The sequence below is a fragment of the Phocoena phocoena genome, chromosome 4, assembly GCF_963924675.1.
Source record: "Phocoena phocoena chromosome 4, mPhoPho1.1, whole genome shotgun sequence".
Classification (NCBI taxonomy): domain Eukaryota; kingdom Metazoa; phylum Chordata; class Mammalia; order Artiodactyla; family Phocoenidae; genus Phocoena; species Phocoena phocoena.
The window spans coordinates 30,637,402-30,652,603 of NC_089222.1; the positions used below are offsets into that span (position 1 = coordinate 30,637,402).

A 15,202-nucleotide genomic window follows, 5' to 3' on the forward strand; every position below is an offset into this window, starting at 1 on the left:
TCACCTGCTGCCGAAAAGAAAAGGGACTGGGAAGATTCTTGCTGTCTGATCCACTGTTCCTTTGGAGCAGAGGACAGGGCACAGAGAAGGAAGAATTTTGCTGCTGATAAGGTATGTGCTAAATCTAAGATTGTGTGCCCTAGAATACAACGCTGCCTCCAATCTCCTCTTATCTTTCAGTCAAGTCACTTCCAACACTGTAAGTAAAATATAAGGTTCTTAAATTTGTATCATCAAACATGAAGCTTCTCCTATTATAGTAAGTAATTTCTTCTTTCTTTGGATTAAAAAACAAGATTCCCTTAAGGAAAAAAATAACACTGACTACCTAACCTGACTGATAAAATTTATAGTTTGTTTTAAATGTGACTAAAACAGTCATCCAGGATTCTGTGGCAACTACCGTGAGTTTGATTATTAACAAAAGTAGGAAAAAGATCAGTAATTCTACAGATAGATGTAAGGGTGAATTACTGAAGTTCCAAAATCAAATTCTGATTCTAAACACAGTAACAAAGAAAATTTTCCATTCAGGGATTAAGATGTCTTTAAAAGTTGAAACAATTTTGGAGGTCATCCAGCCCAACTTCCATCCAGATTATCATGCCTCTCACATATAGTAGTCTTCTGAATTATAAAAATTTATAGTTATTTTTTAAACTACATAAATAAGAATTATCTATATATAGAAATATCTATTCAGCAATTCCATAATTTAAATATTCAAATCAAATTGGGCAGAACTGGTTCCTTCTCACCCCCCACAGACTATTTACACACTAATATATCAAGTTACATTTAAACAAAAAGAATGGTACCACCTAACTAAAACGGAGAAAATAGTGCTCTAAACGCAATCCCCAATTTTTTTCATGAACATAAAATTGTAAGTCACTTATGTGAATTTTATCTCAATGACACTGTAAAACAAACAAAAACAAAACACATACATACACATACATGAACAAAGCCAAACAAACAAAAAAAAAAGCAAGTAACTTGCTAACCTGGACTTTGGTCCCTCATTTAAGGTTCTGGAATGCAAATATGGTTTTTGAAGGTCCAATAAAATCAATCTCTTGTATAGTCTGTGCACATATTAATCGTTTACATGGACTGTGAATCCACAGCATCACAAATGGGAGACTTTGGTGAATAACCAAACGTGTCCAACATAGAAAAGAACTATTTGGTCAAAAGTATAAAAGGTTTGACCTTATCTGAAATATGAAAAAGCTGAGTACTTGGAAGATATATGAAAATACTCAGCATAGATAATATGAAAAGTTGAATAAAAGTAACTTTTTGTCTCAAAAAATTATTTTAGGCCACAGTATATAACAGAACTTATTGCTACCTGAACTATCATTAAAAATAGGTTCATATATAGAAGGAGATTATGTATTAGTAATACCTCTTCACTAATATAAAATGATATGCTCCTTTTAGAAGATATACTCTAGACCTCATTTCTAAAACTGTTTTTCGCATTTCCAAAACTTCTGTATGTATCTAATTAAACTGACCTTACCAAATCCCACAAATTATAAATCAATTAAAGTTCTGATTTCATTAATTTTAGCTTGTTTCATTTCACTAGCATCTGCTTTTTTAGTTCCAAAGGCTCCAGCTGCAAGTTCTCTCTTTGTGTTTTGTATTTTCAGCATATTTTCTTCAACAGAATCCTTCACAATGAACTTTAAAAAGAAAAACAAAGTTAAATTGGTTAAGTACTTTTTAGGTCACAATACTTGAATTCTTTAATTAAAAAAAAATTGACATGATGAAAATGATACTTTAAAAGAACCTGCTTTCTTACAGTATTACGTAGCTTTCAAAAATGGTCAATAATAATCTATTAGAAACTGTTTCACTCCCCCTTTTCTCTCAATATACAGTGAGAATATTTAGAACATGATATGATAGCTAGAGATGAGCACCATTTTCCCTTATCACTCAATATAGTTTTCCTGTATAAAGAATACAGCTGTAAGGACATAAGTTACATATTATAACTCCATCATCAAGATAAAAGCAACACACAAAAAAAGCAAACTTTATAGGCAACTCTGAAGCTGGAATATTAGCAAAATAAATGTAACATATTTAAAAAGCCACATAAGATTTTCCCAGAAATGAAAGAACAGGCCTTCATCTGGTATAATTTATAACATTAAAAATTTAAGAGAAAAAAAAGTGATCATCTCAATAGATGATAAGCATTTGATAAAATTCAACGTTTATTCCTGATAAAAACCTTGACTTTAAAAACAAATCCTCATTAACCCAGAAATAAATGTCCTCAACCTTATTTAAGGATATCTACTAGAAACTTACCAAGAATAACATATTAAATGTAAAACAATAAAAGTATTCCCAACAAAGACAGGAACAAGTCAAGAATGATTACTGTGATTAATTACTTCTATTCAACACCGTACAAGAGGTCCCAGTTACTGTAATACAAGCTGTGTTATAAAATGATACCAAAATACATAAAAGACCTAAAAAAACGGAGAGTGATACGATCTAAGTTCTTATATGGGAACACTCCGTATTTATAAAGAAGACAGTTTTCCAATTAATCATAAATTCAGTAAATCCCAAACAAGATTTCTGAAGTGGGATCTGGTAATCCAAATCCAAAGTTCAATTCAAGAGTAAATAATAATATTAATAACCAACACAGTTTTCAAAAAGAAGGGTAATGAGTGCACTTTGCTCTACTAGATATCAAAGCATTCTTTATAAAACCACAGTAATTATTAAAAAGATGAGTGGAACAGAACAGAGTCCAGAAAGAAACCCATGAATTAGTTTATGATAAAGTGACATTTCAAATCAGTAGAAAAAAACGATGGACTTTTCAAAAAAAATGGTTAATGGAGCAAATGATTTTTCATCTGACAAAAAGTTAGATCCATATCATGAATCATAAACAAAAGGTAAAATATTTCAAAAGAATCAGAAGCACAGGAGATTCTTTTTTTTCCCTCCAAATTTTCAGTACGGCAATTTTTATTGACACTTTTGTAAAACACTACTCCCAGTTTACGTAATTTACAGGAGATTCATTCTTAAAGTTTGAAGATAAAGCCTTCTGTTCTAAGAAAGACCTCAAAATCCATAAGATACAAAGAAAAAGGCTGATATGTTTTAAATGATAAAAATTTCTGAACTTTTTCATGACAAAAAGCACATAAAGTTCAAAGATAAGCAAGAGCCTGGAATAAAAAATTTCCAACATACGTAAAACATTTAAAATCAGAATTTATAAAGAAGTACTTTATACTATAAAACTATATTTGTACTTTATGAAAACTGGGCAAAAGATGCAAGCAATTCACAGAAAAAAAATAAAGAGATATGTCAAATATGCTAAAGGTCTTAGGTAAATGAGTATTAGAAGGTCACTTTTTGACCATCTTATAAGCATAGATTTACATCGTTCTCATATATCATAAAGCCTATTTTGAAAACAACCTGACAGTTATCTAGTAAGATTCTAAATCCAGAATTCTAGTTTTCTTAACCTATCCTGGAGAAATACTGTACTTGTACATATGCACAAAGATGCACATAATGCTCGTTACAGGAGTGTTTTTATCAGCAAAAATTGAACTGGTTAAATAAATTAGATGTAATTATGTTGCCTGTCTACCATGACAGAATAATAAGAAGTGTGATCTGTATGTTCTTACAGGGTAGTCTCCAACATATACTGTTCAGGGGGAAAAAACACAGACTGCAAAGTAATAAAGTATGATCCCATTTATCTTAAACAATTTTTTGAAATTTACACATATACGTAAGTATGAATGTAAACAGAAAAACTTTGACTAGCATGTTAAACTACTGATGGTAGCTTCCTTCTAAACAGAATAAAGATGATCTTCATAGTTTGCATAATTCTATTTCAATCTTTTACAATATATTCACGCATTATTTGTATAATTTTGAAAACCTTATTTAAAATAGATGTCTTAAAAACTCACTTTCGTGATAATAACTTCTTGCTTCTGGCCAAGTCTGTGGCATCTGTCAAAGCACTGATCTTCAGCAGCTGGATTCCAGGCCTTAAGAACATGAGTTGAATAATTACCACCCTGATCTGTGAGTGTTCTGCACAAGTCCTTTTGTTGCAGTATTATTCATTCACCTTTTACTAACTGAAATCTTTCTGAATGAATTCAGATAGTGACATTATAAATGCTCTGGGGACGAAAATTTCCACACAGCCCCACTACCTCCCCCAATCACTACTATGATAGGCAGGTATTCTCTCCCCTGTCATTTCACTACACCGCTTCTAGTATCTAATTCAGGGCCTGATACCTAGAAAGCACACAGTATAAATGATTGCTGATTTATCAAATAATATCTTTCTCATCCCCCACCCCCACCCATTTTACAATCAAACTATGTCTGCTTAACAGAGGAAGTTTATACGCTCTCTTAAATTACTTAATTTACATCAGAAAAGATAGGTAATTGAGTCCGTTTATGAAAAAGTTTTCTCCCTTTCTGCTGGTGTTTGGTTCTTTTCTTTCATTTTCCTCCTTTCATTATTTACAAAAGCACAAAAAAAGATTTCAGGAGTAACGAGAAGTCCTAAAAATTATTTAAGACTCTGCCATACAATTTTCAGTATCTGTTTTGAACTAAAAAAGTAACATTAGCTAACTAACATTGGCATTATCACGGGGACTGTCTTAAGGTGAAGAATAAAACAATGAAGCACTGAAAAGAGAAGATAAGCAAAAAAGATATAGAGCTCTTCAGTCTAGAAAGATAGGAGTCAAGTGGTTTTGAAATAACATGAATTGTCAGGGTAGGGGATCATTAAGTTTTAAACTAAACTATGGGATGACTCTTGAAGCTGAAAACAGGGTGTTTTGGAGAAAAGGAACATTTATACAGCAAAGTACCAACTGAAAATAGAAACAAAATCATAAATTAATATGTAGATGACAAGTTTATAGTACAGCTTAGGCAGTTATTTTCTTCTTTTTAAAGTTCCCTTGAGGGACTTCCCCCTGCTTGCCAATGCAGGGGACACGGGTTTGATCCCTGGTCCAGGAAGATCCCACATGCTGCGGAGCAACAAAGCCCGTGTGCCGTAACTACTGAGCCTGCGCTCTAGAGCCCGCGAGCCACAACTACTGAGGCCCACATGCCTGGAGACTCTGCTCTGCAGCAGGAGAGGCCACTGCAGCGAGTGGCCCGCACACTGCAGTGAAGAGTGGCCCCTGTGGGCAGCAACTAGAGAAAGCCCACGCACAGCAACGAAGACCCAACGCAGCCAAAATAATTTTTTTTAATAAAAATAAAAAATAAAGTTCCCTTGAGATCGAGAGAAAAGGAGATTTTACTCTTAACTTGCTATAATTTGATTTGGGGATTGTTTTTCGGTATAAAAGTTAGATTTAAAGGACTTATTTACCTTATGAGTTTCTAAAACTGACAGTCATATTCTGTGAATATTTTGTATTTTACAATTGGACCCACTTTGAAACCATTATACTAACAGCTCAGATAAAACGTTCCTCTCTGCTGTCTTTTGTCTAGGAACCTCATGGTGAGACGGCAGTATACATCAAGTATGACTAAATGTATAATAAAATTTACTTTATGATAATGTAAAACTGATAGCTCCCATTCTCTTATGTAGCGGTGAAGGAAGCAATTAACTTTATCAAAAGCTCATAATGAAAAAAATAAGCTCACAATGAAACATCAAAATACAAATAAATCTTAACATTTATATAATACTCGACAAAGAGGTAAAAATCTTCATGAGCAATGTTTTTTTTTTTTTTATACTGAATCTTATTTTTCTAGGACCTGGCTTTTGTTTTAAAGTTAGAAACAGTATCTGAAAACTTGAAATGTTCTATGAAAAACAACCAACTTACTATGAAACTGCTAAAACATTCTGTAAGTTTTCTAAAAGTATAACTGTTAAAGAGTTTAGTCTCTGGTCAACTTTACAATACTAATTAAATTACTGTATTTTGTATTAACAACCTCTTCCTTATGAAATACTAAGATTATAACCAAAAAATAATAATTTGGGAATCTGTTCCAAAAATCAGCCTCTAGAATTATCATCTGGTTAGCTAACATGTAACTTAACTTGCAGTTACAATGCATATTTTTTATAATAACCATAATACTAAAACTCTAGCGAAGATTTAAAACTTCATCCACAGAACTAAGGCAAGAAAATACGACAGACCACTGCCATCCCGATGGCATTAACATGAAACCCATGAATGCCTAAGTATGGCTCTGGTTTTAATATTACTGGAAAGGTTACCCTCAGGTGAGGAGGAAAAGCCTTGGTAACAGGTACATGCTTCAACTAGAGAGCCTAACCAGAATAACTCAAAATCTGTATCTTAGTAAAATTTCTTTGTTATGAATTTTCTGAGTTTCAGGCAGCAAGCTAAAACCACAAACCTTAGATCTGTGAATGGAGAGAAACAGCACAGGGTTCCCTCCAGCCCAAACAGTGCCCAATGCAAATTAGAAACTGAATTAGCTCAGAGTGCTTCCAGTCCAAAAAGCCCCTTTGTGCAATCAGACAAAAAGTGCTCCTCTGCGGATGCAACTGTAAGTCACACGGTTTGATGTGTCAAGTTGAGAGTGAATTTTAACTCCCACTCTACCCCTGGACCTGTACTGCGCACGGTAATTACACCGTGTTAGACATTAAAGTTTACCCAAAGCATTCCATTAATGGCACCTGTTTCTAAAACTGTGATGCTGGACCACGTGCACCGAAAATCACCTATGGTCTGTATAAAAATGCAGTTTCCTGGGTCTCATCCAAGAACTCCTAAATCTGAAGACAGAGGTCAAATTGCATTTCCTAATTCTTATGCACGTTAAAGCCTGAGACTATTAGCACCATGATGGTGGCTACTTTGTCTATCTTGTTTATATCCAGATTCCCTGTGCCAGTAAGATTCCCTGACACAAAGTAAGATCTCATTGATTCATGGGCCGAATCAATGAAAACACTTCCCTAAAGCATTAGTTAACAGAAACTTATTCTGTATATAGAAGAGCAGTAGAAAAGCACAGCATAATACTTATAAACATGGACTCTGATCCTGATTTGTATATCACTAGCTGTGTGATAGGGCAAGCTATTTCACTTCTCCATGTTTCAGTTTCCTCACATGTAAAATGGGGATAGTAACAAGATCCATCTCATAGAGATGCTGTGAGAATTTCAGTTGATATATGTAAAGCACTTAAGAGAAAGCCCTTAAAACACTTTTACTAAGTTATTGTCTATTTCTAAAGTTTGCCTAAGAATTTTCACAATCAGTTACAACTATAAAGGTATTTACCAAATAGTTTTTTGTTTTTATTTTTTTAAAGAAGTAGTAACATACCAAAAAGTCTACAAAACTACTTACTGGATCCATTAAAAATACTCGAGAAGCTGCAGAAAGATTCAAACCAACTCCACCTGCTTTTAAGGATAGAAGCATTATAGTTGGAGATCCTGCTTCAGTGTTTTGAAAACACTGAATTGATTCAACTCTTTTCTTTTGGGCCATAGAACCATCCAAACGAGTAAACACAAATCCAGAGGCTCTAATGGAGGGAACAAAAGAGACAAGTAACACTACACTATAAAAAACAGAAACTAACACACCATTGTAAAGCAATTATACTCCAATAAAGATGTAAAAAAAAAAAAAATGTTAAGTAATTGTAATCTTTTCATTCAACCAATTCTTTCATTTCTGCTGACAGATATTTACTAATCATCTACTAATATGTCAGGCCCTGCAGTCAACCTTTTTCCTATGAACTCAGGACCTAATCTTTAAAATTCTAAGTTCTCAGGAGTATTCTTTATTGTTACTGTTATTTTAGATAGATGAAATGAATAAAACTGGTAAAACATACATAATGATTTTTTGCTATCCAAATTAAAACATTTATATAAAATCCTTTTGCTCCAAGTGAGAAACACTGTTGAACTTACCTGAGTGGTGTTTCTATTAAAGACAGAAATGTTGTAAACTGAGAAACAACTAAACTTTTTATGTTGGGGTTCTTCTTTCTTAAATCAATCAATGCATGCATTAGAGCGTTAATCTGAAAAAAATTAGGATACCCGTTAGATTCCATTTTGACTTGGAAGAGAAAGGTCCTGCCATGTTTTCTCCCTAAAATACAAATGTAAAAGACCACCAATTTTCTTAAAAATTGAGGCTAAAAAATACTATCATCTGAACGCTTTCTCTCATCTCTCAAATTCACCACCAGAAAGAAACAAAAAGCCAGTAACCACCAACAGAGTATAATACTCAAATGACAGGATTAAAAGCAGAATTACTATTTCTAAATATGGTATTTCTTTATATAAACATAAAACAAATACTCAAACATTTGCACATGTATATTTACCTTCGAACTGGATGTCCATTCCATATTAGGCTTTTTCTCAGTGTCACATGCCAATTCTTCTGGAGGACATTCTAATAAATTGTCTCCATGTATATCATTTCTGCATAAAGGGCATTTAGCATGTGGCTATATAAGAAAGAACAAAGTACGAGTGACACTTAACAAAGGAACAGAAATATAAATTTGCCTAAAAATTGTAAAAGGCATGGTAAATTCTATTTCCCTAACAGCCAGCATTTTATTAAACCTTTTATTAGATTCATCCATTTGAGATAAATGTGTACATGCTGAACTCCAGGCAGATATAATGTTCTAATGTAGTAAGTGGGATTGGTAAAAGAGAGAGCAAAAGTAGGTGATCTTGACTAGCAGCAAGAGCTGGAAACAATAAATATTATACTATTTTCAGACAAATAAACCATGAATAAGTTTCTTGAACCTAATTACAATATAGCATAGAACTATTCTTTAGAAGAAAAAAGAATAATTTCCTTCTTAATAGCCTATAAAGCCAGTCCAGATCTGATAAGTCCTATCAGGTTCATTCAAAGCAGTTATCTGTTGTGTCCATTTTGTACCAAGGCATACTAATAAGATTATACCTAAAATAACTACATACCAAATACCATTACAATAAAAAAGATTCTGAACCTAAAACAATGTTAGAAGTCAGTATAGTAGAGTTACCTTTAGAGAGGAGGGAGAGAGTAATGATTGGGAAGGAACACAGGAAGATCTGGGTGGTAGTTATATGGATTTGTTTACTTCATAATTCACTGAGCTATACAATCATGATGTGCATTTTTCGTTATATGTATATTATATCTCAATAAAAATGTTTTAAAAAATTATACCTCAGAAGGATTGCTTACAGGATTATTCCACTTCACATGAATCTAGACCTACCTAGCTATAGTAGCCAACAGCCATGCATGGCAATTAAGCTGTTGAAATGTGGTAAAGACAAATTGAGATGTGTTCTAAGTGCACAATACCACTGAATTTTGAACACTTAAGTTTTACAAAATCATGTAAGGTATCTCATTAATTTTTTATATTTTAGATATACTGGATAAATAAAAATGCATTGTAAGAATTAACTTCATCTGTTTTACTAGAAAATTTTAAATTACCTTTGTGTCTCACATTATCAATCTATTTCTTAGACAAAGATGATCTAAAGAGTTCGCAGAACTACAATATTGACTGTGAAATATACCTCCAAAAAATGTCTTTTTATATTAAAAGGGCTTAATTATAATGAAACATATCTATTAAAACACTGATAAAATTAACTATATATAAAAGGTGCACTAGTAAATCCAAGTGCAAAACTCTTTATAGTCTCTGTCGGACTTGGGCTTTCATTGCACTCAACACTGCAACACCACTCCATCAAACACTGGATTTGTGTTCAGCATAAAACTAACCTGCTCATTCTGAATGACTTGGCAAATGCAGGGTTTACAAAAGACGTGTGCACAGTGTGTTATGACGGGAACCGTTAAAGAATCCAAGCAAATTGCACATTCTTCATCAGAACCTGAGCTCAGAATTAACTTCATCTTCCTTATTAACTTCTTTCGTAGTTCTTCAGGTGTATCATTTCCTAGAGAAAAGGCTGAAAAATTAATTTCAGAGCAAGACTTGTAATATGACTAGACAATCTTAATCTCCCTTATATAGAGAAAAGTTTTGCTTGGGTAGTCTTAAGTCTTCTTATTTATTCATTTATTTTTTTTTTATCACAGGCAAAAAGCATGATTTAAATTTGAAATTTTAAGAAAAATTCAGAAGCTCCACATAACATACCTTACACAGAAACATCACTGTAGCACCATCTGTGGGTACTACCATGGAATAAAAGGCTGATCCAATCTGAACCTTTCTTCTAAGACTATCACTGGAAATCTTTGAAAACCTCATTAATATTCCATTTCATTGTTGAGAGGTTCTTGAGTACATTTCTAGTTGAGTCCTATTCTAAAATCAATGTCCGTTTGACAAATAAACTAAATTTAGGCCATATGAAAAATTTCTCATTCTGATTTAAATATCTCTACTAAATATGATGTGTAAACCAATCACATTTACCTACCTGAGGGACTAGTGGAAGACACTGCGTTTGTAAGAAGGTGAGTGTGACAACAAATCTGCCGCAATCTAAGCAAAAGACCCAGGACATCTGCATAGTGTGCAAGGACAGTGCCTTCATTAAAATACCTAGAGGTAAAAACACTGAATATTATGAAGGCCTCTAAACAGTAATATTTCCTATTCTAAAACAGTGCAACAAAAATGGCATTGTTTTCTTCTTCCCTGGAAATCACTTCAAAACATGAATGGAAAACAGAAAAGTAAACTCGATCTTTAATGAAACCAGGAGAGATTTGTAACAATAAAGCAAAGTATATGAGAAATGGCTGCCAACTGCAGTAGAAGTCAAAAAGGAAGATACCGAAAGATGACTGCAGATCTCAAGCAGACCTGCCAGAGCAAATTCTTCAAAACAGCATGCCCTAAGGAGAAAATCACCATCTCTTATGTGCACGGCTCATGGCCTGAACGCCCCTGGACAAGTTTATACCAAGACGGAGGGAAGGCAAGCTGAATAAGGAAACACGTGGCCCTACTGTGTTTTCAGAAAAGACTATAACCACAGCATTCCGTATTGTAAGGAACCCTAAAGCTTCTGATCTCTGTTTTATGAGCACAAGTAAAATCTGAAAGAACTCACATGTAACCCTGAGTCATAATTAAATATATTATTTCCTGCCAGTCGAGGATACAGCTATGACTCCTGTCCCTTCATATGAATCTCTTGCAAATAGCTAGTCCAGAAAGAACTCAAGACATTCATATATGAGTAACAATCAGCAAAGAGCAAGGGACAGAACAAATGGCAGTGAAAGAAAACTCACAGAAAATGTTGCCATAGAGCAAATAAAAATTATGACCAAGAATGCTACCATGATTTAACACCACTCAATAAAACAGTTCCTCCTAAAAAAACACCAATAGGGCTTCCCTGGTGGCGCAGTGGTTGAGAGTCTGCCTCAACTCTGCCGATGCAGGGGACACGGGTTCGTGCACCGGTCCGGGAAGATCCCACATGCTGCGGAGTGGCTGGGCCCGTGAGCCATGGCCGCTGAGCCTGCGCGTCCGGAGCCTGTGCTCCGCAACGGGAGAGGCCACAGCAGTGAGAGGCCCGCATACTGCCAAAAAAAACCCACCAATAGCTTAAAGCAGAGACAAAACTTGAAAAGGTATGGCAAAACAAAACAGAGATCAAAGATGAACTGGTACAGCTAAAAAGTATGAAAGAGAAAAGTAAACTATCAGAGGAAGCCACAGGGAAGCCAGCATAAAAGAGACTAGCCACTGATAAAAACATAGGATTGTAGGAAACAGGATTGAGAAAAGCAAAATTAAACAGAAAGATGTAAATGATTAGAATAAAATGATACCTATGGAAAAAAAAGAATATCCAGCATACACAGAGAGAAATAAAATAATGGAACAGAAAACAGTATTTAAGAAAACTTTCCCAAAAGGGGGTGCAGGAAGACTGCAATCTACAGATTTAAATGGTACCACATGTTCCATAAAAATATCAACAGAGATCCTGGTGAAATTGCTGGACTTTAAAGAATAGAATAAAATAAAAATCAAGGTTTTCCATGGAACTATTCAGTATAAAATACAGTAGAACAAAGACAATACAGGTTTTCAAGAAACAATGGGTGATCCAAAAATTATATACCAAGGCAATCTGGTATTTAAGTATTCAGGCAATAGGAGAAATATAGCCTAATGGTTAAGAGGACAGACTCTAGAGCTAGACTGTCTGAATTCAAAATCTGGCTCTGTCAATTTAACTGTGAAAACTTGGGCAGGTTTCTCAACCTGTGTCTTGAGCTTCCTCAGCTGTAACAGTGGTATAATACACACCTCATAGGACTGTTGTATTAAAAAAGTTAGCATATGCAAAGTGTTTAGAATAGTGCTGGACTATGGCAAATGATATATATCTGCTGGTATTATTAGTAAGAGTAGTATTATGGCAACAAATGCTTCTCAGTATTCAAGAATGCAAGGAGTAGGCAATATAAAGATTGAACTTACAAATTCTAAACTACCTGAATTTAAACACCACCTGTCATTCATTAGCTGTGTGACACAGTGTAAGTCACCTAACTGCTCTGTGCCTCGGATCCTTCATCTGTAAAATGTAGGTAATCCCTGTACTGACTTAATAGGATTGTTGTGAATTAATACACATAAGGCTCTTAGATGAATTAGATGAATGCATAACATGTAGTAAGTGCTCAATAAATGTTAGTAAATGTACTACCTATTAAGATATTTTTTAAATAACATTTTTTCTCTGAGAACACAGTTTCAATAAAGTTACTCTTTTTCAACCTTTTCAAACAGAATAACATTTACCAATAGTCTAATTATTCCCTGGCACCACTTCTTACACTGAAAATGAATATTTCAGTTTAAGAAATTTCTTTTGAGTGCCAGATACCGAAGTAGAAGTTTCCTCCTACCTCACCAGCTACACCTGTCTTGTTAGAACTCTTCTCTAACTTCATTCACTCTCTTGGTGATCTTATCCAGTCTCCCGGCTAAAAGTACCATTTACACACAGGTGACTTTCAAATTTATATCAAACCAAGAGCATTCCCATGAACTCTAATCTCATATCCAACTGACTATGTGACATCTCCACTTAGAAATCACACAGGCATCACACAATCAATGTGCCCAAAGCTGAGTTTCTCATTTTCCCTGAGAAAACTCTGCTCCTCCCTATAGACCTATTCTGCAAATGGCAATTCCATCCTTCTAGCCACTCATGTGAAAAACCTTGCAGTTATCTTTCACTCCTCTCTCTCACACCCCATACTATATCAATCAGCAAGTTCTGTTGGCTCTACCTTCAAAATGTAACAGAATCCGGGCATTTCTAACCCCCTTCATCACTACTACTGTAGTAAAAAAAAGACCACCATCATCTCTTACTTTGATTTTTGCCACTGTTCTCCCTACTTATGCCTTGACTCTACAATGTAAGTCTTAACACAGCAGCCAGTTATCCTTTAAAAATATAAGTAAAATTAAGTCACTCGTGGTTCAAAACCCTTCCTTCAAAGGTTCCCAAATCTCATAAACAGTAAAAGCCGAAGTTCTTCAAATACGCCACAATGCCTACATAACTGTCACCCACCCCCACGCCAACAGCTCTCTGACATCATCACTATTTTCCGCCTTGCTCATATTATCCAGCCACACTTGTCTCTGTTGCTCAAGCTCCCCAGGTATGCTCCCAACTCAGGGCCTTTACACTTGCTGTTCCCCTCTGCCAGAAATGCCCGCCAACCCCAATCTCCTTTAAATCTTTTCCCACATATCACCTTCTCAGTGAAATCATCTTCCCTGAATACCCTATAAAAACAGCTTCAGTGCTCCCTCACCTCCTTTCTCCGCTTTACTTTTTTTCCATAAAACTTAATTTTTTAATCATCTGTTACCTCCCACTGAAATATAAACTCCTTGAGGGTAGAGATTTTTGTCTGCTTTACTCTGCTGTATCCCAATGGGTACAACAGTGCCTGGCACACAGGCACTTAATAAATTTTGGTTGAAAGAATGAATATGAAGGAAATTTGAATCACCACTGCAAAGATTTTCAACTCTGAAATCGCTTGCTTAGAACAATCTTTCTCAATTTCCTAATTCCTATTAAACCTGCTTTGTACCTCACTGCAGTTCTTATGTTTTGAAGATTCCCCTATATTCTCAGCCCTGTCCTGCCTTCACTTGTCTCCTACTCATTCTGGTTCCTTCATGCATTCACATCAAACATGCTCTTGCTTAGGCTAGAATTTCTCACCTACGAATCCCCAATACCTTTAATCTACACTTCATCAGCTCCTAGTTCCAGGTTTCCATGTGTGGCTGGAAAGTCATACTGATTTAACTTTTACATAGATCCAATCCCATGTGGAGCCTGTCTACCACTCTAAAAACCTTACTTTTTGCAATGGCTGAAAATCCAGGCTACCTTCCTCAACTTCCCACTGCCTTACTCTGTAGATATCTTGTCTCATAGTTCACTGACTGTACTCTTGATATGATTTACCTCCATAGTAGGCTTTATTTTTCTCCATCAATTTGTTTTATTCTCTTTTCTATCTGTAGTCTCTTCCATGTTCTCTTCCTCTCAAAGCAATTACACAAATAAAACCATCAAAAAATTGATCCAGCAGCCAATTGTCAATCCTATCTACCAGTCTTCTTCCTTTTAAAGACAAACTTCGTGAAAAATGGTCTACCCCTACAGCTGGCTACTTCTTTGCAATCCCTTTACTCCTACAATTTGGCCACATATCTCATCATTCTAGTGAAACCATTCTGGGAGTTTATACCAGTAACTTCTGAATCACCAAATTATTGTAAATAGCCTTTACTAAGTCTCTGCGCTATGTGACACTACTGACCATATATTCTTTCTTGATTACAGTCTTTACTGGAATTCTGTAACAGTTTCTCTACTGTCTTCATACATCTCCCCTTGACAGAATCTCTTCCAGTGGCTCCTCTTTATTTTCCTATGTCTTTAATGTGGAACGTTCCCCAAGTTTTAGTCCTTCTCTGGATATACTTCTCTCAATGTTTTTAATCTTCTCGCATGACACAGAACCAGGAATAGAAGCAAGCAAGGTCTTCTGACTAGCAATCCAAGACTTGCCATTTCATG

At 34.9% G+C, this 15,202-nt stretch overlaps 1 protein-coding gene across 3 annotated transcripts in view; it reads right to left on the reverse strand.

Moving 5' to 3' along the window:
* Nucleotides 1-1,057: 1,057 nt before the first annotated feature.
* HLTF (helicase like transcription factor) overlaps nucleotides 1,058-15,202 on the reverse strand; it is a 57,325-nt gene continuing 43,180 nt past the window's right edge. For 2 of the 3 annotated variants that reach the window (XM_065875771.1, XM_065875770.1), the window contains exons 19-25: nucleotides 10,532-10,656; nucleotides 9,864-10,042; nucleotides 8,434-8,559; nucleotides 8,009-8,121; nucleotides 7,431-7,611; nucleotides 3,996-4,076; nucleotides 1,545-1,697 (exon numbers count right to left, since the gene is read on the reverse strand). In XM_065875771.1, the coding sequence (XP_065731843.1) occupies nucleotides 1,545-1,697; nucleotides 3,996-4,076; nucleotides 7,431-7,611; nucleotides 8,009-8,121; nucleotides 8,434-8,559; nucleotides 9,864-10,042; nucleotides 10,532-10,656 (958 nt within the window). Of the gene's footprint in view, nucleotides 1,698-3,995; nucleotides 4,077-7,430; nucleotides 7,612-8,008; nucleotides 8,122-8,433; nucleotides 8,560-9,863; nucleotides 10,043-10,531; nucleotides 10,657-15,202 lie in introns of all 3 variants that reach the window. The other variant, XM_065875772.1, reaches the window with a different exon arrangement.